This window comes from Anas platyrhynchos, chromosome 1 (genome assembly GCF_047663525.1).
Source record: "Anas platyrhynchos isolate ZD024472 breed Pekin duck chromosome 1, IASCAAS_PekinDuck_T2T, whole genome shotgun sequence".
NCBI classification, from domain to species: Eukaryota; Metazoa; Chordata; class Aves; order Anseriformes; family Anatidae; genus Anas; species Anas platyrhynchos.
In genome coordinates, this window is record NC_092587.1 from 59312454 (window position 1) to 59339640 (window position 27187).

General features: G+C 42.0%; 1 protein-coding gene across 6 annotated transcripts in view; it reads right to left on the minus strand.

Moving 5' to 3' along the window:
• The window catches only part of TBXAS1 (thromboxane A synthase 1), a 242938-nt gene that overhangs the window by 169806 nt on the left and 45945 nt on the right, over positions 1-27187 (minus strand). For all 6 annotated transcript variants that reach the window (XM_005021523.6, XM_021273728.4, XM_021273727.4 and 3 more), the window contains one exon: positions 9300-9393. In XM_005021523.6, coding sequence (XP_005021580.4) covers positions 9300-9393 — 94 coding nt within the window. The remainder of the gene's footprint in view (positions 1-9299; positions 9394-27187) is intronic.

Sequence of the window (27187 nt, forward strand, 5' to 3'; positions counted from 1 at the left end):
ATTATAATTTGAGGTCTGGTCTTCTTGTGGCAGGTCCTCCATCCAGGAAATGAAATAGCATTAGAAAATGAAATCTCACATTTATGAGGTCTCTGAGATGGTTCCCTGGGGCACTGGGGGGGGAGGGAGGGAATATAGTGAAAAATATAAACACAAATATAACTACAAGATACTTGCATGGTTCCTAATTCTGTCTGTCATGAACTATATGAGACTCTTTATTAAAATGGAGACCCTTAGTATAAGGTCACCAACTGCATCTTTTTCCCTCTCGAAGGTCTTCAATTCCCTTCTTGTGTGTGATATGGAGGCTTTTCCACCACACCTTGCCTGCAAGGTGATCCTGTCCAAGACTGTCCTCACATGTGCAGCACGAAGAAGGATAACTCAAATGCCACCCTTCCCCAGCTGCCTTGCCTCATGTTTTTCACAGAACATTATATGTTCTTGAGTATTAACCTATCAAAGCGGATTTGTTCATCACTTTGCAAGCTGTAACCCTTGTAAAATTCATGTATCAATCACCAAGATCTTGTTCATACCTCTTTGTACATATTTCCCAGACTAACTACTCTGTAAAGCCACAAGGTGTTTTATCCCATCCAGGGCTTCCCACCTGCTGTTTCAATATAAAGACATAAAACCAAATAAAAGCCAAAATGATGAAGACTTTGGGAAGTCTGACTTTCCTAGAATTGGAAAAGGTCATCAGACACTTGGGACAACACCTATAGAATGTGACAAAAAAAAAAAGTAAAGAGTAATTTACATTTATTTTAATGTTTTGTTCCCCCACCCCACAGCATTTATTATTGATATATTTGGGAATATTTTAGAACTTATATCTAGGACTCAATGTCTTTTTCTCTTGCTTGTAAGTCTCATTCACAATTCCATTTCACCATGACAAGAAGAATGTTTGTTGAGCAGCTTGCTGTTTTTTTTTTCCTTTGCCTGAATATTTAGAAGTGTCCCAATATAATTTTTCACTTTTCCCTGTATATTATTAGAAATCACTTAATAGTCATGAAATATTTAAGAATTACAAAATGGAAAGATAATAGCAAAGGAAATAAAACGAAAAGTTAAAAAGTACAAGGACATCCCAAGACTGTATCAATCATTCCAGTGTATGGCAAAGTGAAAGCAGAAAGAAAAGCCAATAGCAATTTGAGATACCTGGTTTTAAAGTACAGAGGTTTGTTTAGACTTCCTGTTGAAAAACTGCTTTTTTCTTCCTCAAACAAACCTGATTCAAGTGCATATCTGGTCGATTCTGGTTTCACTTTATTGTCTACACTTAGACAAGTTCTGAGGCCTCTGAGTATGTGGAGAGTTAGATTACTTTTGAACTTTATAGCACCCAGACAACATTGGCCCTTTCTTACATCTCCATATCTACCTAGGCAATTTTAATATCTGGATTAAACTGCATAAATATTTGTCAAAAATTTTCAAACATTTCACCTATTTTTGACAATATAACAAAAGCCCAAGCATGCAACAACTGCTTTGTACCTGTACCACAGACACTTAAGCCCTCATGGCTCTGTCCCAGTGCCCATTCTGCAAACTTGGGCTGTCCTTCCCAACACTGCATCCATTTGACTAAGGATCAAGACTAAGACCTAATTTCAGGAACTGTTCCCCCAGCCAAATGGAGGTGGTACACCCAAAGTGCACCGTAGTCAGACAGAGAACAGCACACATGGAATACCGGGGATTTAATGGCACGTGTTTGAACAGGCAGTTCTCCAGAGCCTTCTAACACTCATTTGAACATAAAACTGAGCACAGCTAGTTGCAGCAGATCAGACGTACAGCAGCTGTACCTTCCTACTTCAGAAAAGGGCAGGGGAAGTATTTGTTTGCTACCCTTTCAGGATGACTTGATATGCAGAAGGCCAGCTTCTTATTTGAAGAGACGTGTCATGCTATAAACATTTCTAGTGGAGCTTTGGTTAGCAGCACTTGCAAGAAAACCCTAATGAAAATAAATTGTTATGTATTTACCCATATGCTGAGGAGCATATGGCTAATGCATTTAGACACTGCTAATGAAGTTAAGACTCAGCTAAATTTGTTGGCTCATGGATAACGACTATTCTCAACAACCAAACTGAGCTGGCTATAATTTTAGCATTACAACTGATACCTGGCCATCATTCTAAGTACTGATGCTGCTGTCACAGAAGAACTTTTTTCTGAACATGGATTGCTACACGTCACAATAGGAAGGTGAGCAGCATATGATACTGCTAAACTCCAGATCTACATGCAATATGAACAAGTTACAACATCTAAAACAACCGAGATTGCTCTTACTGCAGCACCAAGTCTATTGCTTTCTGTTTCGATTTCAAGGAATCACAGATTTTGTGTTTACTCCAATCCAATTCTCTCCAAGCCAGCACTGATGTAAATTTAGCCAAAACTGAATAGAAGGCAATCAGATCTAAGAAATATTCCTGTTTTTTTAAGGCCATGTGTAGAAGTCCCTTAAATTTTACCACAGCAGCTTGAAGTCCTCTTGTTCATTCACATCACTATGAAGCTGCTCTTCAAGGTGAAGGTCCATATTTCTTGCAGGAATCTTAAATCCTTTGCATGACCACAGAGTCCAGGGAAAATTCCAGTTTGAACAGTTACACTGGGTCTATCTATATGCTGCTACCATTCAAACTTTGCATTATTTTAATTTCCTTAACCCAACTATTATGTAGGACACCTGTTTTATGTTCTCTGATGCTAGATTTCATACCAGAGCTAGCTTTAACCTAGCAGTACACACTTCTTAAAGAGTAGGCTACTGATAACACTCTGGAATTTGCTGTGATGAACTTGCAAATACAGTCTCCAAGAGGCACAATGTATGGCAAACTTCCCCTAAACCATTCCTAGCAGCAAGATGCCATTTTAATGATGCAGACCTCTACTTTGATGGATATTTGGATATTGGGTAGCCATTTTCCCATTGACACACACACACACAAAAAAAAAAAAAAAAAAAAGGCAATGATTTTGGTCAAGGATGGAATGGAATAGCAGAGAAATGTCCATCAGCACGGTGATCTTGGGGACTCACCTTATTCAGACATCTTCATTTATAGGCCAGAGCTCAGGCTGGCATTGATTCACAGCTCTCTTTGGTCTGTGTCTATTGATGGATCATTAAATTTCCTCCTGCCTTCAAACTGACCAGTCTATTAGAGACAGCAGTGGTATCAATGTCCCCAGATTTACCACATAAAAGTCCCTAGAGAAGTCACTTAGGCATCAATCAGAGTGTTTCACCATAACATGATGAAAAACAAAGAAAAAAACAACAACAACAAAAAACTACACCAAGATGTATGTACACCATCTATGCCAGCCATTTTGTGGATGGGTAAAAAGAGGCACAAGGTGAAACAAAAGAAGTGGATCTGCTTATTCAGAAAATAAGGAGTCTTTGTCCCAGTCAAACTTGCCCAAAATGACTCTGGGAGTCTGGGGAAAGCTGGCAGCATGATTGGAAAGTCTCTGCTCTCACTTGTTGTACTGCTTTTGAAAACATACTCTTTGCACTTAACAGGTAAAGGCCTTCTCATACAGCTAGCAGTTGCCTCAACTATTGCCTCCTTATCACAAGCAAGCATGAAGTATGCCAAAAGGAACTACCAAAACACAGCTTACAGAATACCAAAGACATGATGCTGCTCATGAACGAAATCTTCATCTCCTCTGAGAGACAATAACTCTACATCTCCACAGGAAGGTACAGGAAGGGCCCATCCAGGCCTCTTCAGCGCAGCACAAATAGCAGTAGGAGGTGCTCTAGGCAGAGGGCACGCAGCAAGAAGCTGTTTCTTGGAATACAAAAGTGATAGTTCAGACTTCTTTCTCCTCTTATATTCCAAAATAAACATTATATATCATTCCAAGAAACATTATGTTCCAAAAAAGCATAACCATCTTTCATGGCCACTGCCCTCAGGTCACCATTACCTACCAACAAAGCATCAATGATTCACCCCTATTTTTCTGTCACAGAAGACCTGCCTGTTGCTTTGTGCCCCACAATACCATCTCTAGCTTCCACAGAGGCTGTTTAAAGAGAACCTGTTGACTCCACATTCAGGGATAACTTGTGAGCACAGTGATCAGAAACATCAAATGCAGGAACACCAAGGACATCATGCCTGTACAGACGGCTTTCTTACAGAAGGCTTTCTGAGGAACATGCGCTGCTCTCCCTGCTGAGGTCCCACAGGCTCAGAGAGTATGTTGGGATGAGCCCCAGCACATCTCTGCCTGAGGCCCTTCTGAAAACCAGCAGTCCCGCTCCTGCTGAGGGGTGCCAATGGCATGTAGTCAAGCTGGAGTCAGCTAATTGCCACATATCAATTTCCTGCATTAGGCTCCCACAGCCAGGTACCGCACTGACTTTGTCAGGGTATCCAACAGCACTAACGTCTGATCAAAGGAGGTGGCACAGGGTATCAGCTGAGACTAGGAAAACACGTGTATTTGAGAAGGAGAGAGACTGGCTTTACAGACACATGAAGTACACGCAAAAACACATCTAACCCAGATTTTCTGTCATGTTGCAGACTGCAGTGGCTAGGTTCAATGCATTTCATTTGACATAATACACAAATGGGCCTTCCGGTCAAGAAGAATTTTTCCAGGCCGTGAGAAAGACATGAAGCACCCTGTGAGGCCCATCGGGGCAGTCAGCAGCCCACAGTGGGTACACCAGGCTGGTCTGTGGTACCATGGCTGCCTTTGCTGGTTCCACACAGCCACCAAGAGGCAAAGCACACACTCCCTACTCCACTCCTCTCATTTATCTGTGCAAAGCAACACAAAACCATATGCAGGCTTTCACTGTCAGTGTAAACCATATTATTCTTGTAATTAAATCCAGGTCCACAGCCTTTCCCCGACCCTCACTATTTGCCTCCCTCCAACCTTGTTTGGGTTTACGTGCTGTGTCATTAAATTCCAGTACAGTAAGTGCTGCAGCCTCTCTCCAAGCATTGAGATACTGCTTTCTAGGCTGCAAATTAGACGTGGGGTTAAATTCATCCCTGCAAGGACTCAGCCTTTTATTTTTCTTTACTTTTCAGTCAAAGGATGCTTTTGGCAGATACGTAGTGGAAAAAGACGATGTTTGCTCTCCGCTTCCTCCCTGCACACATACACACACACCCTCCTTCTCCACTCCCACCCATCAGCCATAAAACAACACAGCCCAGCTAGATCCCAAACTGAAAGCAAGACAAAGCATCCACACAGCCTCCACTTCCATTCAGCAGAAATGGGCCGCTCCAGGGTAGCCCAGGATCCACAAGTAGGCCAGGCAGAAATAAACAGAGTAAACAAAGAGTATCCTGTCCAAGCGGAGAGGGGCTAAAGAGAGTGATGTCCTTCATTAAAATGCAAGGCAGGGATACAAGCACGCAGCCGGTCAAAAGCATCGCAGGAGCTTGCTAGGAGCACTCAGAGGAGAGCAACACATGTTCACGCCAACACAGGGACCCAAAGCACATCACCCAGTTGCACACAGCCTGCCTATCAAACCCCAAACAAGGCAGCCGAGGCAGACCTACCACCACCCCAAAACAGCAGAGAGGCGAGCCCCAGGTTGCGGCAGGGCGGTGCTCTGCAGGAGGCTGAGCAGCGCAGGCAGGTACGGTACCAGGCGACCAGAGCCGCTCAAATGTCAGAGCCAGTGACATTTAAAAACAGCACAGCTGCCTTTTAAGAGAAAGATGGGAGACAGGGAGAAAAGCACAGCAGAGCCATAGCAACAGGTCAAGGGTTTGCCACGGTTCTTTGGAAGGAAGGGTAAAGGGGCACGGGCACTTTCTTGATTTTCAGAGCATTTGTCACAAAATCATTAGTCTAGGAATTAATAGGATAGTTCTGCTTATTTCTTCTGTAGCCTGCCCCTCTCACTCATGCACCTGCATGGGCTTCAAAGTCAAAGCCCACGCTGTGTATATCTTCGTGTCTCCTGTTATGCTGCTATGGGGAAAAAAGAGAAAAAAAAAAATGCAGCACGCATAGAGATGGGGGAAACAGTCAGGAGTTCCTAGCACAACGCTAGTCTGTCTGCTGCAAGTCTGCTCAGTTACCGGGAAAATTGAACATGCTGCTTATTTTTTTTTGAACAGCCTAATCATATTTACTATTACATCAGACTTGCCCACCACAATTTGTTCTCATGCAATGAAGAATTTTTAATCTAATATCTTGGACTCCGATAATTTCCCAGCTGCAGAACTGCAATAATTTCATATCTTCTCATTTTTGAGATAAGCCGATTAACATGGATATGCTTTACTTTCAGGTTGCGATTATCCCCCTCTTTTTTACTTGAGGGGAAAGGGGCAACTTACAGTAAAACAACTTTGCTTTCCCCAAGACAGATCTTAAAGTCTACTTTTCTGTGATGGAGATAGGTCTTTCCTGTTGCATTTCCCTTATCCCCTTAACTTTCAGCACTTCCCCTTCCTTTCTGAGACACTACATTACAGCATCTCTTATTTCAGGCATTTCTCAGGCAATATATTTTCTTAGAGAAAAATAACTCTTTCAAGAAAAATCTCATGGAGAAAACATTTTCTCATTTAAAATACATTTGAAAGTTTATTAAAAAAGAAAAAGGAAAGAACAGCCCAGCACTATTGGTCAAATCTTGCTTGCACTGTTCATTCATTTTCAGACACACTTATAGAATAATAATGACAACAAAGGGAATGATGAGGCTTGATGTTCTGTTCACATATACAGTGGAGTAAAATGAGAATCTCCAGTAATATCAGTAGAACTGATTTACACCCATGTAAGCAGGGGAGAAAGTGAGCAAATCCTTGAATTTATGCCATTAGAAGCTGAAGAAAATGCTGCTTACTCCTAAAATTTTTTCAATACCTTTTGATGTTTACTTTTTTTTTCCCCCTAAAATCCCCAGGTCTGTGATTTACTCCATTATATCAGATGGACTCACCTTCCTTCTCCATTTTTTTCCCCTTAAATTTCTAGCAATCATGAAAGCCCAAAACCACGAGATGAGCACACTCTTTGAGCTGGAAGAATATATTTGTTGAAGTGTTTGGATTTCTAAGTCTCATTCTGATGCAGAGGTTTTCAACTCGTGTTGATTTGTAGTTCAAATTCAGCACTGGAAATGTAAAAGTTCCGTGTATGCAGATTCCTGTACAGCACATGAGAATTCATTCCTCTTAGCCACTGTTCATTAACTCCTCTGAAATGGTTCAAGGGCTGGAAAGCCCTTTTAGTGGGATTGTGGCTTGTGTTTTCCCACGCACAACATTGGTGATACTGCACAGAGCAAGAAGGAGCTGGCCTATTTAAAAGGGAAGACCTTTAAATGTCCAGTTTATTGAAAAGACATGTCTGCATGAACATGCAAGTGCATTGCTACTTCCTAAAACAAAACAAAACAAAACAAAAAAAACTGCTGCTCTTGCAGTACTGTGCCACTGGCAGCTAAATCCCTAAAGTCCCTAAAACCTACCCCAGCCCTGAGGAAGGTGAGAGGCATCTCCTAGCTCTCCCCTGCTGGGAAAGGGAGGGAACGTGGTAGCTGTCCTACAGTGAGAGCACCTGTAACTTGAAAATGCTCTAGTCAAGAACATCCAGCAGTATAAGAGTAGCCCTCTTCTTACCAGCACATTGCTATGGGCAATGATTCTAAGAAAGCAGCCACATAGCAGGTCCAGAAAACATGGTAAAAAATGAGGGAAGAAAGAAAAATTACCAAGATTTGGACTCATCCCTGCCTGTTCCTATTGACTATAAGACTATAAACAGGACAGACAGTGAAACGTTGTAGTGCTGGATATACAGCCTGGTGGGGCTTGTGCTCCTGCAGTGTTCAATTGCTTAAAAACTCTGGCTGAAATTCTTATTTCTTGGTACTGCAAGACATAGTTTCATGGATACTTTCACTTATTTTCTCCCCAGAAGTTACTAAAATTATGTCCATTTTCTTCATTAGCCTGCTTTAAGCAAGTTCTATGAATGCAACACTGGTAATGAAATTTGCCTAGCAGATCACAGATAATAGTTTTCAGAAACTTTTTACTCATACACTAGTACAGGGTAAGCCTATCCACAGCATGTCAGAATAATTTAGTCTCCAGGCAGCTTTTCCTACAACAAGTGTTAGCAGGTGACTAACAATAAGAGGATTTTGTCAGCAAAGATCTACGGAACAAGTCACTTCATGCCATCCAGCTGAATTCAAACCAGAACAATCAGGGTGAACTGGTCCATATTCCATACAATCAGCATCTCCTGTATCTTAAAGTCATCCTGTCAATCCTTTTCAAATGAACCAAGAGCAAATAAGTCCACCTTTTATGCTATTTTCTAAATGAAATCAGATGTACATGTAAAACCGGTATTTAAATGGGTTTTACCTAGTAATGAGTCAGATATTGACGGAACAATCACCATGAAAACCAAGGTAAGAAGCACTATAATCGCATTAATAATTCAAATCTCAGCATGGATGTTGATGACTGTGCACTTAAAAGAGGATATTGGGCTGTAGCTGGAGTTAGCCCAGATTTCCTGAAAAGTTGTTGGAACATAACAGAGATTGGGAGATTTTATTGAGAGTCCAACCTGAGAAATGGCAGCTCCTCATTATTAACATAACTTGGACAATCAGAAGCATTAGAAAAGTTGAGCAAGGAATAAAAAACACCAGCATGAACAGGCTGAGAGAAGGTGAAGGGTAGGAAGAGTAAGTGAATTAAATCCAGTGGCAGAATCCCCAGTACTTCCTTCCCAGGCTGGGATGGGAACATTTGGGGCACAGAACAACAGCATTCAGTGGTAGCCAATTCCAGTTACTGCTTAGGAGCAAGCAATACTACAAGCTTTAAACTAAATGTGTACCATCAGCAAAAACACAAACAAATAGAAAGGTCGTGCAAGCCAAAACCACTCAGTACAAACCAGTTGGGGCTAGTTATCGTAATCTGCTCTATTCACATAACTAAGTTTGTTTCACTGAGGGCATGAACTTTCTTGGAAAAGCTCAAGTAATTAACTGCAGGAGCTTATGTATTTTCTTTCCCCTCAAGTTTACTTTATCCTGAAATTAGTGCTGTTTGCACACAACTGTTTCACTCAAAAAGTGGAGTTTGCTTGTTCTTTCCAGAGGGGGATGCTTTAAGGGATGGTACTACTGAAGTGTAGGATCCTTTTCAATTCCTCCTACCTCCTATCCACAATTCACAATATTTTGGATAAATACAGACAAAATTCTTCCTTACCTCTCGGAAAAAGAGCAGGTTTCCAATGAAAGGAAGAGGTGGAGGATGTCTGATCCCTACTTTGCTTAGTTTGGAGAAGGCAGAGGTGGAGTACCTGGAACAAATAAAGAATTACATTAATTTTGGACCTACAATAAGACTTCCAGAGTAATTGGTTCAAGTGGCTTCCCTAGCTTCAGAGAAGGGAGAAGATGCTTTCTGTATTGGCCAAACAGAATGATCAGTGAGGTGGCATTGCTCAGCCACAGGAGCAAACACAAAGCACTGGTGCTTCTGAGAGGACAGAAGAACAAAAGGACTCAAACACAGGCCTGCAAACTGGGCAGTGTAAATGGAGAGCTGCTTCTCTTCCCCAGGAGGTCGTGTGTGCATCAGAAGCAACTCGCTAAAGCTACATGAGGTTAGAACGAGATTGAAATGGGCATTTGGGTTGTGGCACAGCTGGGAAAGAAGCAAGGCAGATCTTCACATGATTATTTTCTTTTCCTTCTATCACCACTACCTATACAGATCACAGAACAGGAATTCAAACTAGTTGCAGTTGTGTGAGAGCCAAGACACTGTCAGTGTTTTCAAGTCAAGCCTAGTATTTGGGCCAGATATGCTGATTAAGTGATTTTCCAGCTGCCAGTCAGCAAATTAAACAAAGATAAAAAATACAGGGAAACAAAACCCAGACTGAAAAGCTTCGTGCATCCCTTGTTTCAGATGGAACTGTGGCATGTTGGCAGGCACGATACTGGGTGGGGGAGGAAACAACCCCATAGCCCTCTTACCCCCTTCTCCTCCTTTCTTAACACATACCAGTGGACTTCAGGTGGTGAAACCTGGAAGATCAGGAGCTAACAGCAGCAGATTTGATTAGCCAAAGACACAATAATACTGATTATTATCACGTTGAACACTATCACCAGGAGGACCAGGGCAAAAGATCATTGAAATTAATAAAGGCTGTCACTTCATTAGCATCCCAGCTCAGAGCAATAATGATTTTAAAGAACCTTCTCAGTTGCCCCTGCTTACTGCATGATGTTTCGATGTCTGGGGCAATTTTGGTATGTGTGAACTACACTTTTTTGAGAGGAAACTGAGAAGAAAGTGAACTTGAGGCTCTGCTCTCATACTTTATCTATTAACAGGGCAGTTCTGAACTAACTAGTGGTCCTTCAGCTTTGAGCCACAAGCACGGTGAGACTGTTTGGTCCTGGAGATCAAATTAAATCTAACCCAAAGTAAAAACCATGAACTGCATATAGTGTAGGTGTAGGGGTCATGATGTCAGCTGTCTTAGTCTGCTGAGCCTGCAATTCACATGAATTGCATAAGAGACATAGCCAGAAGCAGTGCCCTGGGATCCCAGTGAGCTGACTCCCCCTTAAACCCAGCTGACAGTCTTGTTGACTCCAAAGACCGTGCTTAACCCACTGCTATGACTTGGACATGTCTGCTTTCAGATCCCATAAGCTACATAACGCCTCATCTGAAACACCCTACACGATGCAGGCAGGAATTTCATGGTTTAATTAAATGGGCAAAGAGCACACAATTCCTGTGGGACAGGGAACATGGGGGAGAAAAAGAGTCGGTGGCAGAAAAAGGCCCTTCCCTCCAACAGGTGGGAAAAGATGCTGCTGTGAAGTGAAATACAGGAAATTAAGAGTACTAAACCTCATGTGACCAGCAAAACAGAACAGGACTTAAGTATTTAGTTAGCAGCTTTTTGTACTTGCGTTTCTTGAGATTTCCTGTAGCACAGTACCTATGCTCTTAATGGATTTTCTTTTGTGGAGATACTTTACAAAAATTATAATCAGAAGACACAGATCTGAATATATTTAAATATCAGCAACGTGCTTCCTATGTGGCAGTACAAACCTTCCCAAACACAAACCCTCTAAATAGAAGTGATGTCTCTATGCAGGAGTGCTATTTCAGTATTACAGAGTATTGTGGGAAAAAAAGGCAGAGAAGTCAAAATTTATTACACATTTTATATATATTATTGACTTTTTGGCTGCATAACTGATTTAAAAACAAACAAACAAAAAAAAAGGTTTGTTTGCTTGTTTTTTTAAAAGCTGAAATACCTAATATTCTTTGGGAAGAAAAAAAAAAACATTTTAACTTCAAAATGACAAACAGCCTACACGATACATTTTCTTCCCCAAAGAGAGGATTTTTTTTTTGCTGCTGTTTGAAATCTGCCTAAAGTGTCTTTGTGTCATAGCAAAGACCTCATCTTCTGTATGTAAACAGTAGAAGAGATGAAAATCTCTCTCAATGGAAACCAGTCAATTTTGCAGCATTTTCTGTTGGATGTTTTTACTGTGGAATACGTGACAGGTTACAAAACAGCAGCCAGAGCTGCAGCCAACTACTAATTTCACTATAGACTGGACACTGTATACCCCTGATCTTCTTGTACTGCAGACTCAAACAGTCTTACACAGCACAATTAATTGATGTGATCACCAAATATTTCAGAAGGAGCAGAATTAATGAGTATGGTGCTCAAAACTCGGCACCCAGGTTCATAAGACAAGAGCACACCTGGACTCCGTGGACTATTTATGCTTAGATGAGCAGTTCATCTTCGTTAGCTTCTGAACTTTATTGGCAGCTCCATACCAATAATCTGTTTTCCTTTTTCCTCTTAAGAGTTTTTTTCTCTGGTATTTTTCATTCAGCTACATTTGAAGTAGGTTTTCAAAATGTAGAGAAATGGGGTTTACAATGAGATGGGAAGCAGAAGCACTGTAGTCAGTGAAGTGTACCAAAAAAAGGGCAGGGCCAGCAATAAAAATAAAATTAAAAAATCTCATCACTAAACACATATAGCTCTGTATCTGTGATTTCATTGCATTTCTGGTACTGTTGAAATGCCTGTAGTTTTGCAGAGAAGAGTATGCAAGTGCGTTGGGACTGACCATGTTACACGCACAGAAGGAGGAATATTTACCATTACAAAGGTAATCTTGACTTTAGCCATTTCTAACATAACAGCTTATGTTTTGCAACCTTAATCATCACTTTAAGAGCTTCTCCCCCACCTCCCACCTCTGCAATATTTCAGCTCATGCCCACCAGCTGAAGGGTGGGAGGAGGGAGAGGAAGGGGTGTTCTGGAGTTCATTAAAAAATAATTACAAATTAAAAAAAAAAATCTGTCCTGTGTAACACACAATGAACACCAGCAATGCATGCCTCTGACAGCTTCATGGCACAAACCTTTGCCTCTTCAGCCAGAAGCATCTGATAACTGGAACAGGCTAATTTATGTGATTCAGCTACTCAGCACACCCATGACACACACTTGGCCAGTAGCTTGCAGAGTTGTGCGCTAAGTAGTGCTGGGGAACACAGCGGCCACGTTTTGTTGCTGAGAAGGGGAGAGGGGCCAGAAGATGAAGAGTGCAAACAGGCAGAATTGTCTTGCAGGTAGGCACACTATGTTCATCTCGACAAGCTGACATACAAATGAAACTGTTCTGAATCTGCCTTATCTCCAGCAGGAAGCCTTATTTCTCATTCTGTTACTTAATGCACTTCTGTGTTAATTTATCCCCCCCAACTTATCTGATAGCAGGCAACTTCCAAAATAAAAACTGCTGTTTCTGTGTGTGCACACTAAGGGTAGAAGTTTATTGATCAGACTAGCAAACAGAAAGGACAAAGATAAAAACTACTGGCCTTTCCGTAGGCTTAAGAGCCTTTATAAGGAAAATGAAAGAAAAAAAAAGATACGCACAGCTATATTATTGCTCAAAAATATACATTTCCACCTTTTGTCTTAAATACTACCTGCAGTTCTGATACTTCATCTCAAAGAATCTAGAAATAGAAGAGATATTGGGACATGACCAAAATGACCAAAGATACAGAACAACTTCTCTACAAGGAATAAATATCCAGGCTATAATATTAACCTTGGAAAAAGAAGCAACTGATGCTGCATGACAAATACATATAAAATCCTGTACGGCTTAGAGAAGATAAATAAAGAATTATTACTCATCATTGCTAAAAATAACTAACTAAATAAAAAAGCCACACACAACAAATAAATGTTCAGGTGGCAGGATTAAAATGAAGCACTTTTTCAAATAATCGATATTCTAACTATGGAACTCCTTGCTACAGGATGTTGTCTATTCTAGATGCTTAAAAAGCTTCAAAAAGTGATGAAATTAATGAAAGGAAAATCAGCAGGTATTTAATTCGTGAATTTAACAAATGTAAAAGGGAGACATGGAAAAAAGATTAAAGGGAAGGAGAAAAAAAAATTATTTTCATAAGCAGGGAATTAGTCTGTAGGTTCCCAATGGCAGCATGAGATTAGACTGCAACAAAGCCTAACAGATAAAACTTCAGACACTTCAAGTTTTCTAAAGAAGATGTCAGGAAGGAACCTTTGTGCAAAAAGGGGCATGATGAAGGTAAGACTGATGGCAACAGCATTTACTGGACAACCTACCACGTTTCCACTCAAGGGAGAAACATACCCTAATATTTACACATGTAGGGCTTCCTGCACAACTACCAATTTAAAACCCTGACATTATCTGTTGAATGAAGTGACAACACATCAAAAGGAACCAGAGGAACAGCAGTAATGAGGTGGATCAATAAACAATTCAATAACTCTTTGAAGACATTCAAATGGCCTCTCAGAGCTAGATGATCTCTGTGCAGATTAAACGTAACTGTTAAAAAGAAAGTTGGCATCCCAAATACATTTCTGTAGGCCTGCAAGGCTTAAGCTATCTGAAACACAAACTTACTGCCATGAGACACCATGCAAAAAAAAGGGAAGGAATCCAAACCAACAGCTAATTAACATAAGTTGCAATGCATGTATGTGACAGAACTAGCTGTCTGCCTCACAAGTCCAGTACTGACCACCACTGAAAGAAAAAGTATTATATGGTCTACCATAAACTGCAATCAATTCTTACAGCAGATAACATTCACAAGTTGCCAAATCTGCATCACAGACTTCAACATACCATTGAAATCACCCCAAATCCCTCTCTCAATAGAAAGTGCGTCATTTCTTCTACATCTAAGTAATGCACATCCTAATAATATCTGAAAGCTATAAACTAGGACACTCAGAGAGGAAGAAAAAAAAAAAAAGTAATGTTTTTTAATCTTTTGGGGAGCTGGGAGGTGTATTATTTTGGAAGACTGAGTAGGAAAACAAAGCATTTTGCTGAAATTATGGAAAACATTCCTGCCAAGTAAGACATAATCATGCATTTTTCACCTATTTGCCTCTATTTATGTATACCCACACTAGGTCCCTGTTAACACTGGGATGTACTTTTGCTCAAAGTAGTGATAATATACAAAATAATGGTAGCCTCCCAAACATTACAGTGATGGCTCATATAAAATATATAAGCCTTCCTGGGAGCCCTGCCTAGAAAGCAGTCTCACCAAAGCACTGATATCATCCCTGGTCTCACTACAGAGTTGAAATTTCTGCTCTTAGTTCTCTCTGGGAATTTTTGCATTATGAATACTGCAGCACAACCACTGGAGAGCTGCCATCACACAAGTCTTTCTTCTCATCTGATACTCAGGACACGTAACACAGAAAATCACGATTTGGTCCAACAGAGGAACACACAAAACACAGGTCTTGAAAGCAGGTATTCCAGGGAGTATTCCAGCCAAGGCAGACACCACCTCTGGTTATTACCTCCAGCAACTGAACTCGCTGAATAAAAAAAAGTCAGCCAGCCAACCCCAGAATGTAGGTAAGTCTTGAAGCACTCTCCCCCAAAGCTGATGGAAAACTGAGGAAAGGAATACTCTCTTACAACCTTCTTCGATTAACTTTGGGCAAAGGCTACCAAATTGCCCTTCACTGTTACCTATCGGTAGCTCTGGTGGAAATGAAGGTTTCTGCTGAGAAGTGCACTTGGATGTTTGACTACTATTAAGAAAAAAGAATATTTACAAGTACAGTTTTAGTGTATTCTTGAGATAAGCTTCAAAAGAGACTTTAGCCAGTTTGGGATGAGGCTGAGTACTGCAATTTCATTTTCAAGCTCAACAAATATATACTTTTTAAACTATGAATTTGTAGGGCTGTAATACCAGTTCCAGAGATAATGAGAACTTCCATGTAATGCCTGCTTGCCTTAATCACTTGTTTGCACTCCCAATGTTTGAATTTTGAAATAATTGCACAAGAATAAGACAGACATTACACACACTTGCACCATCTGCCTCCACAGGGGCAGATGTTTTCCAGCTGCGAAATGTAAATGACCATAGGATTATTATTCCTGGTGCATTAACAAGTGCTTTAATGAAATAATGTGCAGGAAAGGCCAAATTATATGCCCAATATCACATTTATCCCTCATCTATCTGCTAACAATCATTTTTTAATCCATACTGTTCTGGTCTGCTGAACAATTCTTTTAGTGTCTCTTTTTAATAAGAGAACCGATAGGCTCAAGGGACTAGTTGTAATAAGGCTGCAGGTTGTCACAGTGCGTTTAAAGTTTGGGGGGTTGCTTTGGTTTAAAAAAATTAAAAATAGCAGTGAATCAAAGCCAATTAAACAAAAACAAACAAACAAAAAAGCCCGTACAGAAAAGCAAGATGCTTCACGATGCTCCAGAGTAGCCCTGAGAGAGACAGATGGTCCGTACAGCAGGCCGATGACAGTATTTCATCACCTCTCTCAGAGTGCAGCCCCTTCACACTGGGCAACAACTTTCCTAAATAAAGAGCAAACGAACGAGTCATAAATCCACACTTTCAGCCCTTCACAGTGGGCTCAACAGTGACTGAGTTCATTGCACACTTATATCTCTGTGGTATCCCTGGGAAGGGAGGTGCGGCCTACATCCTGCTCTGGGCACGAAGCAGGAGTGTCCACGGGAGATGTGAGGTCTCTGGAGTATGGGGGACCATACAAAAGGTCCACAGGAAGCCTGGGGCAGAGCTGAGTCCTCATGTCACAGCCCACTGCCTTACCTGCAGGACTAGCCTTCCTTTTGCTCCCCAGGACAACTGGCACCATATCTCCTCCTTTTTCAATTTCCTTTTCCCACCTTTTCCTCACACAGATGCCGTGTGGCATGCATGAAAGCAGTACCACCTCCAGGCCCTAAGTGCTCTTGCTTCAAGCCGTGAAGACTGAAGTTTGCAGAAACAAGGGTGGTGTTACAAACATGATTTTCAGAAATGAGTAAAACTTCATAAATTTTTTCCTCCCTCCCCATGTAATCACATATCTTAATTTTGTAATTAGGCATCTTAATTACATAATTAAAAGGACAAGAAGTTTCAGCTTAATTTGCCTTGCTAATTGTTACGCAAGGTCCTTTCCTCATGATGTAACTCCACGTGCAGACAACACGGCACATGTTGCTGTGTGCACCACAACCCTTCCTACATACCAGCAACAATGGTAAGGACAAAGGTTTCATGTTTAAACAGAGGGAGGAAAGCCTGCTTGGGAGCCTGATCACTTGAGGTTTTCAGAGCCACACAGCAAGCACTTGCTAGGCCTCTGACCCACTACTTCATAGGGTCTTCAGCGCTTCATGGCCCACTACTTCATGGTCTGCAGCGCTACGGTGGCTGCGTTCCTGAAACATTACCTAGCACGCACATCAAGCGCCAACACACCATGCAGGCAAAGCCAAGTTGTATTCCCAATAGCACACTTGTACCTCAGCTGCCACTTTCAAATCCACGCTGTTCTGGTCTTTCAGACAACTCTCTTGACATCTGTTGCTGTTGTCAGGAAACTGGTTTTAGAGTTCAGGTGCGGTACTGCATTCCTCAACAGCCACAGGACATGCAGAGCCACTCAGTGCCGTTACCACATGGGAGAAGTAAAGGACAAAACTGCTTCAAGATAATCAACACTTCCCAGTGCATCCAGGCCTGATAGGGCTTCCTTGACTGAAGACAAAGTGAGGAACACAGTCCTTGCGCCCTTTTCCAGACCAGCCTCTTGGCATGCACCAAAACAGACAAGGTGTTTCTGGAACAAACCTCTAGGCATCTTCCCCCTTTGTAATCTCAAATTAGCAGCACTGACAGACTGCAGGGACAATTCACCTCCCTTCAGACCATTCTGGATAAATGCAGACAGACCTCATGATTACACTGCACATGAAATAATTTTTTAAACTTATTTATTAAGGTTAACATCAGTGGGGCACCACCCATTCTGGGCATGGAACATTGCAGAGGTCCTGCCGAGCAGAAACGGATGTGATCAGGGAGCCAGAGATCATTTCAAAATGTGCAGAGTGCCTGAATTAATGGTCCACAGCCCAACTTGGTTCCGTCATTTCCTAACTTTTGTGTGCTTGACTTTACAACCTCCATAATGTGCCTTTAATGCAATTTTCTCTATGCAAGTTCTCAGGTTTTTAAAAAGCTCATTAAAAATCCATCACATTGCATCACTTTGCATCCCCAGGGGTCATCAAAAGACCCTAGGACTGCAGCAGAGGCCTCTGCCAAGTGAGCGAACAGCAGAGCTGACAGAAGAAGCAGGTTGTCTTTCATGTGAGGGAGCTGCGAGGCACAGCCTGCCGCAGGGTCTCACCAATAGTTCCTTAGGGAGAAAAAGAAGCAAAATTGAAGCATTCCCCAACTGATATCTGCCTAACACAGTCCTGCATTCTTCCATCTCATCCATTTATCCTCCTCCATGCAGCTCATTACCTAGTTTCTCCTTCCCTGGACGCATTCTTCCCTAGACCACTTGCACAAGTCCCCTCCTTTCTCATCATATTGACATTCACTTTACTCAACCTTTCCCTCCTCCCCAGCCACACTGTAAACAGGTGATGGGTGAGTGGAGAGGAAAAGGGCTGGCAGAGAGGTGGGACAGGCACTCTGCTGGCAGTTTTTGTGCCCAAGCCTCACTGATGCTATTGCACAGGCTACAGACAAGTCTTTTCTGAGTTGTTGTAGCTGGAGCTGCTCGCAGGGACTGGCCACCTAGTCAACCCTCTGCACAAAGGGTGGGAATATGCTTAGCAAAGACAGAACCAGAAATATTAGCTTAACGTTATAAATAGGTTAAAAAAAAAAAAAAAAAAAAAAAGATTCAAATGAATGTGTGCTAACTTCAATTTTTGAAGGCTTCCAATTGACCCAAATTTGCACGAGAAAGGCAAAGGGTACATCCACTGACGCAAAAAACACCTCCTCCCACCCAATACTGCACAAATATTAAATTAATATTTGTGGAAACTAATATTAAAGTCAAAAAAGACCTCTCGTATAAAGTAAACCTAGAAAGATACTCAAAATAAAGCAAGCAGCAAGCAAAACAACATTTTTCTTAAGCTTCTCTGTCAGAAATGATGGAGCTCATTTTAACTGAGATTTTTCAATACTTCCATCTAAGACACCAGCCCTAGGAAACTTCAAGCCCATCTGGTCAGAGTTTGAAAAAGCAATAGACAATTGAAAAATAGAGTTGTATAATGGGAGCATCATACAACCTTAATTTGTGGTGCTCTCAGACCCACCTATAATTAAGTATGCCAGATTAGAAATAAAGGAAGTGCTGGCTCAGACCAAGAGCTCACATAAAAATCTCAGCTCATTGTTAGTTATTTTACGCAAGTTATAATCCATTATAGTAAAGGGTGACAATGACAACATTGTCTGACCTTTAATTACAGGAAAGATGCTATAATACTGTACATTACCAGACAGTCAAAGATAAAATTGAAATTAATACTGGAGGCACTGCCTGCTCCCCAAGACTTGGGAACTGGGAGTACTCTGATGCTACAAGGAGAAAGGTTGCCTCTGGTTTTCTTTTCTTGCCTTGATTTTCCTTCCTCCTCTTCTTCCCTTTTTCTTTATTCTCAAAGACATCACAATGATTAAATTACATTTTTCCCTCCACTTCATTTCCAAACCATGCAGATACAAAGGAGGCACAAACACCTCTGGAGGAGTGTTCCCATGGCCTGGAAGGTGGCTGAAGCTGCCGCGTTAAGCAGCATAGAAGGAGCCACTGGAAAATGAGAATGCTTCAGGGAACAAATGTTAATCTACTACGCCATGAAATAGACCCAAAGCTGGCAGCAAAGCCTGAGAACTAAGCAAGAGAAGCTACCACACACACATCTAAAAAGTGTAAGTCTAGAGATTTGTATTTTGCTATGTGATTTAATACCACTAGAATTAAAGTGAAGAGTGTCTGGAGCTCTCTTAGTGAAAAGCAGAAAAGCATTGTGGTCACCAAGAAACAATATAATTAATTCCTGGAAGTGGAAAAGGTGATCCTTCCATTCTCCTGAACACATGAACAGTAAGCGGAAGTTTGGAAGTTGGGTTCAAAGGCTTGTGGAAATACAAACACACACACAAATAAATCCAGCCTGCTCTTTGCACCTTAGTCATGCCTCCATGAGGTACCTATGGGCTGACAAGAGTTGAGCCCACATGAAGGACGAATAGATCAGAAGAATAGATTTTCATAGCATGAATTCATCATGTAAGAGATAATGTGAATAGGAGCAAGGTGTATGCGCAAATATTGTTGCCTACATCATCAGCAGCAGAATACCCTTTAGCAACTGTAGGCATGAGACAGGAAGAACAGTGAAACTATTTTAATTGACTTCCAGTGTGCTTGAAGAGGCAGTCACCATCCCCAGCCTGCGTAAGCTACCGTGGGCCACTAGCCAAGGCTGATAACTACTACTACAAAACAGAAGGTAGTTGAATCAATGCCAAACAAAGCCAAAGGAAAAGCAGAATTTCAAACAGACTGAATGAAAGGATCACAGAAAGAAAACTTAAGGAGATACTCTGAACTCAAAATACTGACAAAAAAAAAAAAAGAAAAAGTGAACTCAAGCATTGCTCCCAAGTACCATCCAGATTAAAAGCGGAACAAAAGCATCCAGGGTTTCCTGGAACTCTGAATCACCCATTCAAACAACAAGGCGACTGAGCAACTGAGTTAGAGGCAGGAATAGCAACACTGGGTATGCACAAGCTGTTAAACCCAGAACAGCATGGACTGAAAGGTATTTTCCTTCTTTAATCACTGAAAAATGCAGCAGCATTGTGCGTTACTTGTAAAACAGCCGGTTGGACTGTTCAGACAGAAGTGTACTTTATAAGCTGACATGTTCCTCTCTGGGCTGGTGGTTATAAAAAAAATGCTTGTTGCACATTATCTCATCTTCTGACTGCACTTTGAAGTCCATTCTGTCCATCCCTCCATGACACAGACAAGTTCCAATCCTTAAGAATAATTCTCTTAACTTTAAAGAAACCTTTGTTCAAGTCAGATAATTTTCATGTACAGGCTGACATGGAAATGGTTTTCCTGGAACAGAGTTGATTTGCATTGCTTGGCGTCACAGCACATGACAGCTTACTCCACAGTCCGTTCATCTGGATCATCCATAATCCACACGGTAACAGTCCTCTTTTCCATGAAGCAGTTGTGCACATGACAGGAAGAGCTAATTTTAATGAAGTGTCTTTGCTCGCATATCGGTCATGTTCTTTCTTGAACTGTTTATCTGGCAGGCTGGTGGATGCAATTTGTAACCATTGCTCTCAGCTAACAAAGGAAAGTCCATTACTGTTGCCTGCTTCTTCTACGCTTGGGTCTTTAACATATGACAGACTCCTACATGAGTAACATACCATATGAATGCATTACATACACACACACAGCATTTCTCAAAGGACCCACTATTGCACTCCTGTCCCAGCTCACCCTCTCTCTGTTATTTAAATGGCCTCTAACACTCCTGGCACACAAAAGCAAAAGGCTTCAACACCTCAACAGCAAGTTCACTGAGATGGTGACCATCTTTCCATTACACTGCACAGCCTTCATCGTTGCCATGATCGTTGACAGGGGTTCCTAGCTCCTGCTAAAGTGAAAACGATAAATAAATCATCATCACGGGGTCCCCTAATGGGAAGGGAAGTCTGCATACTATCAGCCGATTACTTTTTAACTACCACCACAGACTAAAATTCCAGAGGGAGGTAACGATAGTGAGTCATTACTGTGAACGATTCACCTTCACTTAGAGGCAAGAGGACAGCTGACACCTGGAGAAGCCAGTTTTCTTCAGCCTCCCTGCAAGAGCCTGGGTGCAGATCAGTGATATTTTCCAGAGGCAGAACAAAGAAACTAGCGGCTTTAAAAGAGGTTAAGAAGTTGATAAAATAACAGGACCAACAAGAGACTTGAGATCTAGAACAGAAGAGCACAGGAGCAAGGCCCGACACAAACTACAGAAACCCCAGCAAGAAGAAAGGCTCTTGTTGAAAGAAAGGAAAGGCAGAGTTTCAGAAGTCACGTACTGGACAGGAGACGCAGGATCTTCATCACATCTTAAACAAGGCATAAATTCAGATACCAGGGAATAGGTTCAGTAATTATTACAGTTGTGTATTTTTAGCGCTAACTAAAACAATTATTATTTATTTATTTTTATGTTCATTACAGACCTGTTTTGTTATTTCCAACTTCAGTTTGTCTCCAAGGAGCTAACCATAAACACGAAGCTAGAGGCCTGGAGACGAATACATGCACTTACTGCTTGGTGCCTCTCCTGAGTGAGCCAGGCTGAAAGATCCAGTCACACCAAAAAGGCAATGGGTTATAAGCTTTGAATCGGATGAGTATGAAAAAAGACACTGAGGAGGAAGTATTAGCACAATCCGCTCAAACCAAGTGAAGACAATGTACCATGTGCCCAATGAGGTATACTGGAAAATAGTGACCCTCACTGGCCACTGCTAGAGCTCTGGGAACTCTTTAATATTAAAGCTTATCTTCAAAGTGGTAAGTGAAACAGTGGCTGCAATGTAAACGCCTGGCAAATACTATGGATTCCTAGGATGGCACACCACACCACATAATGGCTCTTTTATTTAGCTATTCCTAGTGCAGTTGCAGAGTAGGTAACTCAAGCTAGACTACTTTTGATTCAAGAAACCATATTTTTATATTAATGTATACATCCATATATGTACATCCATACACACACCCACACACTGTAACTGCTCAATTCCCCGCAGAACAAAATGAGTATTTAACTGCTTTGTGTGTCTTGCTTGCTGTTTGTTTTCTGTACGTCATGCTTTCCTGCGTGCTGAGCATCCACCTTTCACGTATCCCTTGAAGGTGTATCTGCAGCAGAGGTGACTTAAGATGACATTCTGCTACCATGCACTCACACTGGCATCCTTCAGAAAGGGCTGTTTCTCCTCCCCCCCCCAGGAAGCTGCCCTGCTGAACAACACTCAGGGAAAACCTAATATGAAAGGCTGAAGATTTTCTACACTAGTCCTAGCGGTTGCTGTTAGGTTTGTTCTGTTCCCTTCGTTTGGCTCTCTGCTGCAGACCCTGGTCCCCTCACAATCTCTTTTATTTCACAACTACGTAAAGGTCCAGAACCTTCCTATGACCAACACTCTAGCTCAGTGACCTCTCAGTTGGTGTAATATCTTTCTACCCTCAAGAGAAAATAGAAAAATATAAACTCTAAGGATTCTCAGAAAAGGAAAAAGAAAATGGAAGTATGTGAGGAAGAAAGCAAGTGGCTGCCTACTTGAAGTGGTTTATGAGATTGATTGGTTTCACTTTTGCATCCACAGCTACCTGTGTCTGAACAAACAGTTTGAGTGTTTCTTAAACAGATGCAATAGAAAAGTTAGAAGTTGTAACTGAGGAAAGCACAGTGTAGCATCCTGATGAAGGTGAACGGTCTGAAAATTAAATAGCCTCACATAACTTATACCTAACAAAATGGCTAGGACTCTCTATGCTAACAATACTGAATTTAACATATCCCAGAACAGCTTGAGTATTAGAAGGATTGCCAGCATAATCCCAAAATATAAAGGGACAGGAGAAAAGCAGAGGTAACAAGTCAATTAGCTTGACAACATCCCTACACAGAGTAATGGAACCCTCAATTTGGGATGCCGTCAACAAGGAATTAGAGGAAAAATGAAAACTTTAATTGATGTTTTTAGTATCATCAGACAAGCCTTTCATTTTATTAATTAATTAATTAATTAATTGGGTGGGGGAGCAGGGCTGATAAATATAACCCTTTCAATAGAATCAGTTTGGGTTAGTCCAGTGCACTTAGAAGCAATAGACCACTTAAATCTTGCCTAAAAGACCTCACACTACATGGAGAACTAATATGATACTAGGTTAGGCAAACTATAAACTGGCTCAATTCTTGGCCACAAAACATAGCTGACAACCACAAGGTATTTACCAGCAGGTGCCTCAGCAGCATGACTTGCAGGGATAGCTCTCCATTCACTAATAAGAGGAATTATGAATTACAGCTATTATAAATCTGACCCCAGATTTTCTGTGCCAAGGGACGGACATGTCCACCAGGCTCTCTGTCATCCTGCTGCTGTAAGGCCATTGGAGTGGCCATGGGACTTGATAACTGGAAATTTGTCCTGGCAGCTATTTGATAAGTGTTGGGTGTTATACACCACCAGCAACAGCCCTGCTCGCTTTAACATCAGGAATCCCACCCTGACCATGATATTTGTAGGGGAACAATTCAGTCATCAGGTCACCTATTAGACTTGGGCTGCAGGAGGCAGTTGAGGCATCCCAAAGAGCTTGCTTGAAAGAGCAAACTGCTGAAAAGTGTTTCCCTTCCCTCTGCCACCCACCTCCACGTATCCCCTCCTGCTGCTTTCCCTGTGTTCATCTGATCCTTGCCTGTGCTGATGCAACCACTAGATCAGCACACAAAACTGGCAAAAACAAAGTTCTTTTGCTGGTGGTATTGTATCTAGAAGGAAAGAAAAGGGTGCCCATGTGGTTAGCCAGACAGGTCCACCGAATGGTCAAGTGAGTGCCAGAGTCAGCACCAGACAGGGGCGATGGGAAGGGGAATATCCCTTCTGGCAGCAGCAAGCCATGAGGTCAGCTCAGTCACTGTGTGAAATGTTTCCCTTAGACACCGCGTCTCTAAAGCCCTTTCCTGGCAAAGTTAACACTGACACAAAGCTTGGTAGGACGGCACAGAGCAACAAGGACAGGCTGCAACTACAGAAGAGGGAAATGAAGTCATCTGGCAGCCTGGCGAGACATCTAGGAAGCAGAAACACAGATCGTACCTCCAGCACTGAAAGGAGATGGAGCATACAAAGACTTAAGCAGGGAAATGCTCTAAGAGCGAGCAGCTTTCCATCCTCCCTGACAAAGCCAAACAAATGCATGGAGCTCAGTATAGCCATTACAGAAACATAACCTTGAATAAAGATGTCATGTCTTGGGATGCATTAAGATTAAAGCAATTAACCAGGGGAGCTAGGGGACTCACTGTTGCTTTCAGGTTTTAGAAGACTGCCTTTTTTTCTGTCCTTAAAATAAAATAAAAAATAAATAAATAAAAAAGCCCCACCACACATCATACCTAACAACAGGACTTCCCCTAGCAAGTCTGAAGGAAAACAGCCTGAATACACAGGAAGTCAGACTAGATGGATGCATAGCTCATTCTGGTCTATAAATAAACAACTGATTAACTATCACTCTAATTGCTGTTTGCTATCGATGGAAAAGGGACTATTTCCCTCCTTCTCCATCAGGGAGGGATTTGTGCTACCAATACAAATCAGTGATAAAATCACGGAACTGGCCCCTTCCACACCAATGCAGCCACACAAGTAAAGATAGCAACAAAAAGGCTTTGGTTAGAAACTGGCAACAGCTTATCTACGAAGACAAATACATTGCCTCTTTAAATGGGAGACTAAGCAGAGACACCAAGCAAGCTAACAATTAGCAAAGCAGCACCAGACATGTTTAGGCTTTTATGAACTGAAAGGTTTATTAGGATCAAGCACTTGACTTTTATTTTAGTGCCTTTCCCTACAATGTAGTTTCATTAAACGTGTTTTAGAGTATAAAGCCTTCTATCTACGGACCTTATTAAGAGGGCACAAGCACTAACAGATGCACAACCACAACACCGCTACCATTTGGAACTTTATAGCACGTCGCTGCAGGATTTTCTACAGGCCTCTGGACAGAAAGAAGAGTTCATGTGGACGTGTGAGTAGCTGTAAAGGATGCTTTCCAATCCACAGCTACCACCAACAACCTGAAGCATCTTTTAAGAAAGGAGGGGGAAAAAGTGAAGAAAAAAAAAAAAAGCAAAACTTACCCTTTCACTGCACCCAAACAGACTCACTAATAAGTACTGTACTTTCTAAAGATACACGGATGTGAAGAACCTCTACCCAAGTCCCCTCTCCAACATAAAGTGAGAACCAACTCATTTTCTAATCTACTCCTAACCACCAGACTTGATGAAGTACATTCTCAACTTCTAAATGCAAGCACCCAGAGGAGACCATGCATCCTTCAGCAGCTGTGCCTGCCCTGATTTACCACTCAAGGAGACTCAGACAGGCAGGATTATTTATTCCATTAGCAACAGATGATGAAACTGAGACTTGCTACTATGAGCAGGCCACCTGTGGGCTTAGACTTCCTGAAAATGAAGGTTTTGTCACCATACTTCTCTCCTGACAGATCAGAGCCAGAAGAGTTGCCATTTCGAATCTGAAACAAGTCTACCTGAATGGAGTCGTAGCACTTGAGAAAGGAAAAGAAAAAGATTTTGACAGCAGGACTTGGTGGTGGGAAAAAATTTGGGGATTGGGCTATCAGAAGTACTTGGGACTGAGCTCAGGCAGGGAGGATTTCACAGTTGCAGCTGCTGGCACCTTGGCAGAAGGCTAGCTGTGCCTCATACCTGCTCCTAGCTGGCAAAGCACTGCAAAGAACAGCGGGGCCGTGACTCAGAGGCCCCGTGTTGTGAAACACCAGCGGAGCAGTCAGCCCGGGCTACCGCTGCTCCCATTGTTCCTCCAGCAAGTTGTGGCTGGTGAGAACGCAGGTTGCACGTCTCTAAAGCCTGTGGTGGTGGTTTGTTTGTTTATAAAGGCAATTCAGTGCTTAGGAAAGACAGTACGTCAGCTCAGGCAGTCGAGCAGCTCTGAGTACGTGGTGATTGCAGCATCCAAGCTAGCTGCTCAGGCTCCCACACCTTGCCAGGGACTTTGCCAGGGCCTTGCTTCTGCTCAAGCAGCAAAATGGCAGTTCTGCGCTCAGCTGATACAACTCCCAGGTTAGGAAACTTTTAAACAAAACAAACTTTCCTGGATTTAATTAAAAAACACAAGAAGAAGTAACCCGGGGGCTGCATACTCCACATTATGCTCGTTTATTGGAAATGCATTTTGGTGTTTCTCTCATTTTAGAGGAGAAGCATTATGCAGTTTGCATCGCTGCCTGCAGCCACATTTTTCAAACTGGGGTGTCAAAATACAAAGTTCTTAAATCCATGTTTAGCTATGCAAGCAAAGGGGCTCTATCTTAACCAGCCATTGCACAGGAATTCCCCAGCAACAAAGGTGCAGGTGCTCGACTTTTTCTAAAGAAAAAAAAAAAAAGTTGTCATATTATTTATATATGTGTCCAAATGCAGGCACCTGAGGACAGCAGAGCAAAGACGTTTTGACCACAAAGGCCAGAGCAATTAAGATGATAGAAGTGCCCAGCTGCAACAGCCTACAGCTGTACTAGAAACTCTGGGAAGAAATAGGAAGAAATATAGAGGTGGGAAATAGAAGGGAGGAAGGATGAGGTGAACAGAGGTGTATGCATTAAGTGTGCACCTTAGAAAGGAGAAGGCTCCTGTTCTCCTGGAGCCCCATCTCACCAACACACGGCTCAGCCCTGAGAAGCATGGAGCCAGCAGGCTGCTGCCTGCCCCGCGCCTTGCAAGGCAAAACCGAAACTGAACTGCAGGCTCTGCCCTACTGGTTCCATGTATAAAATTACCTTGGCCC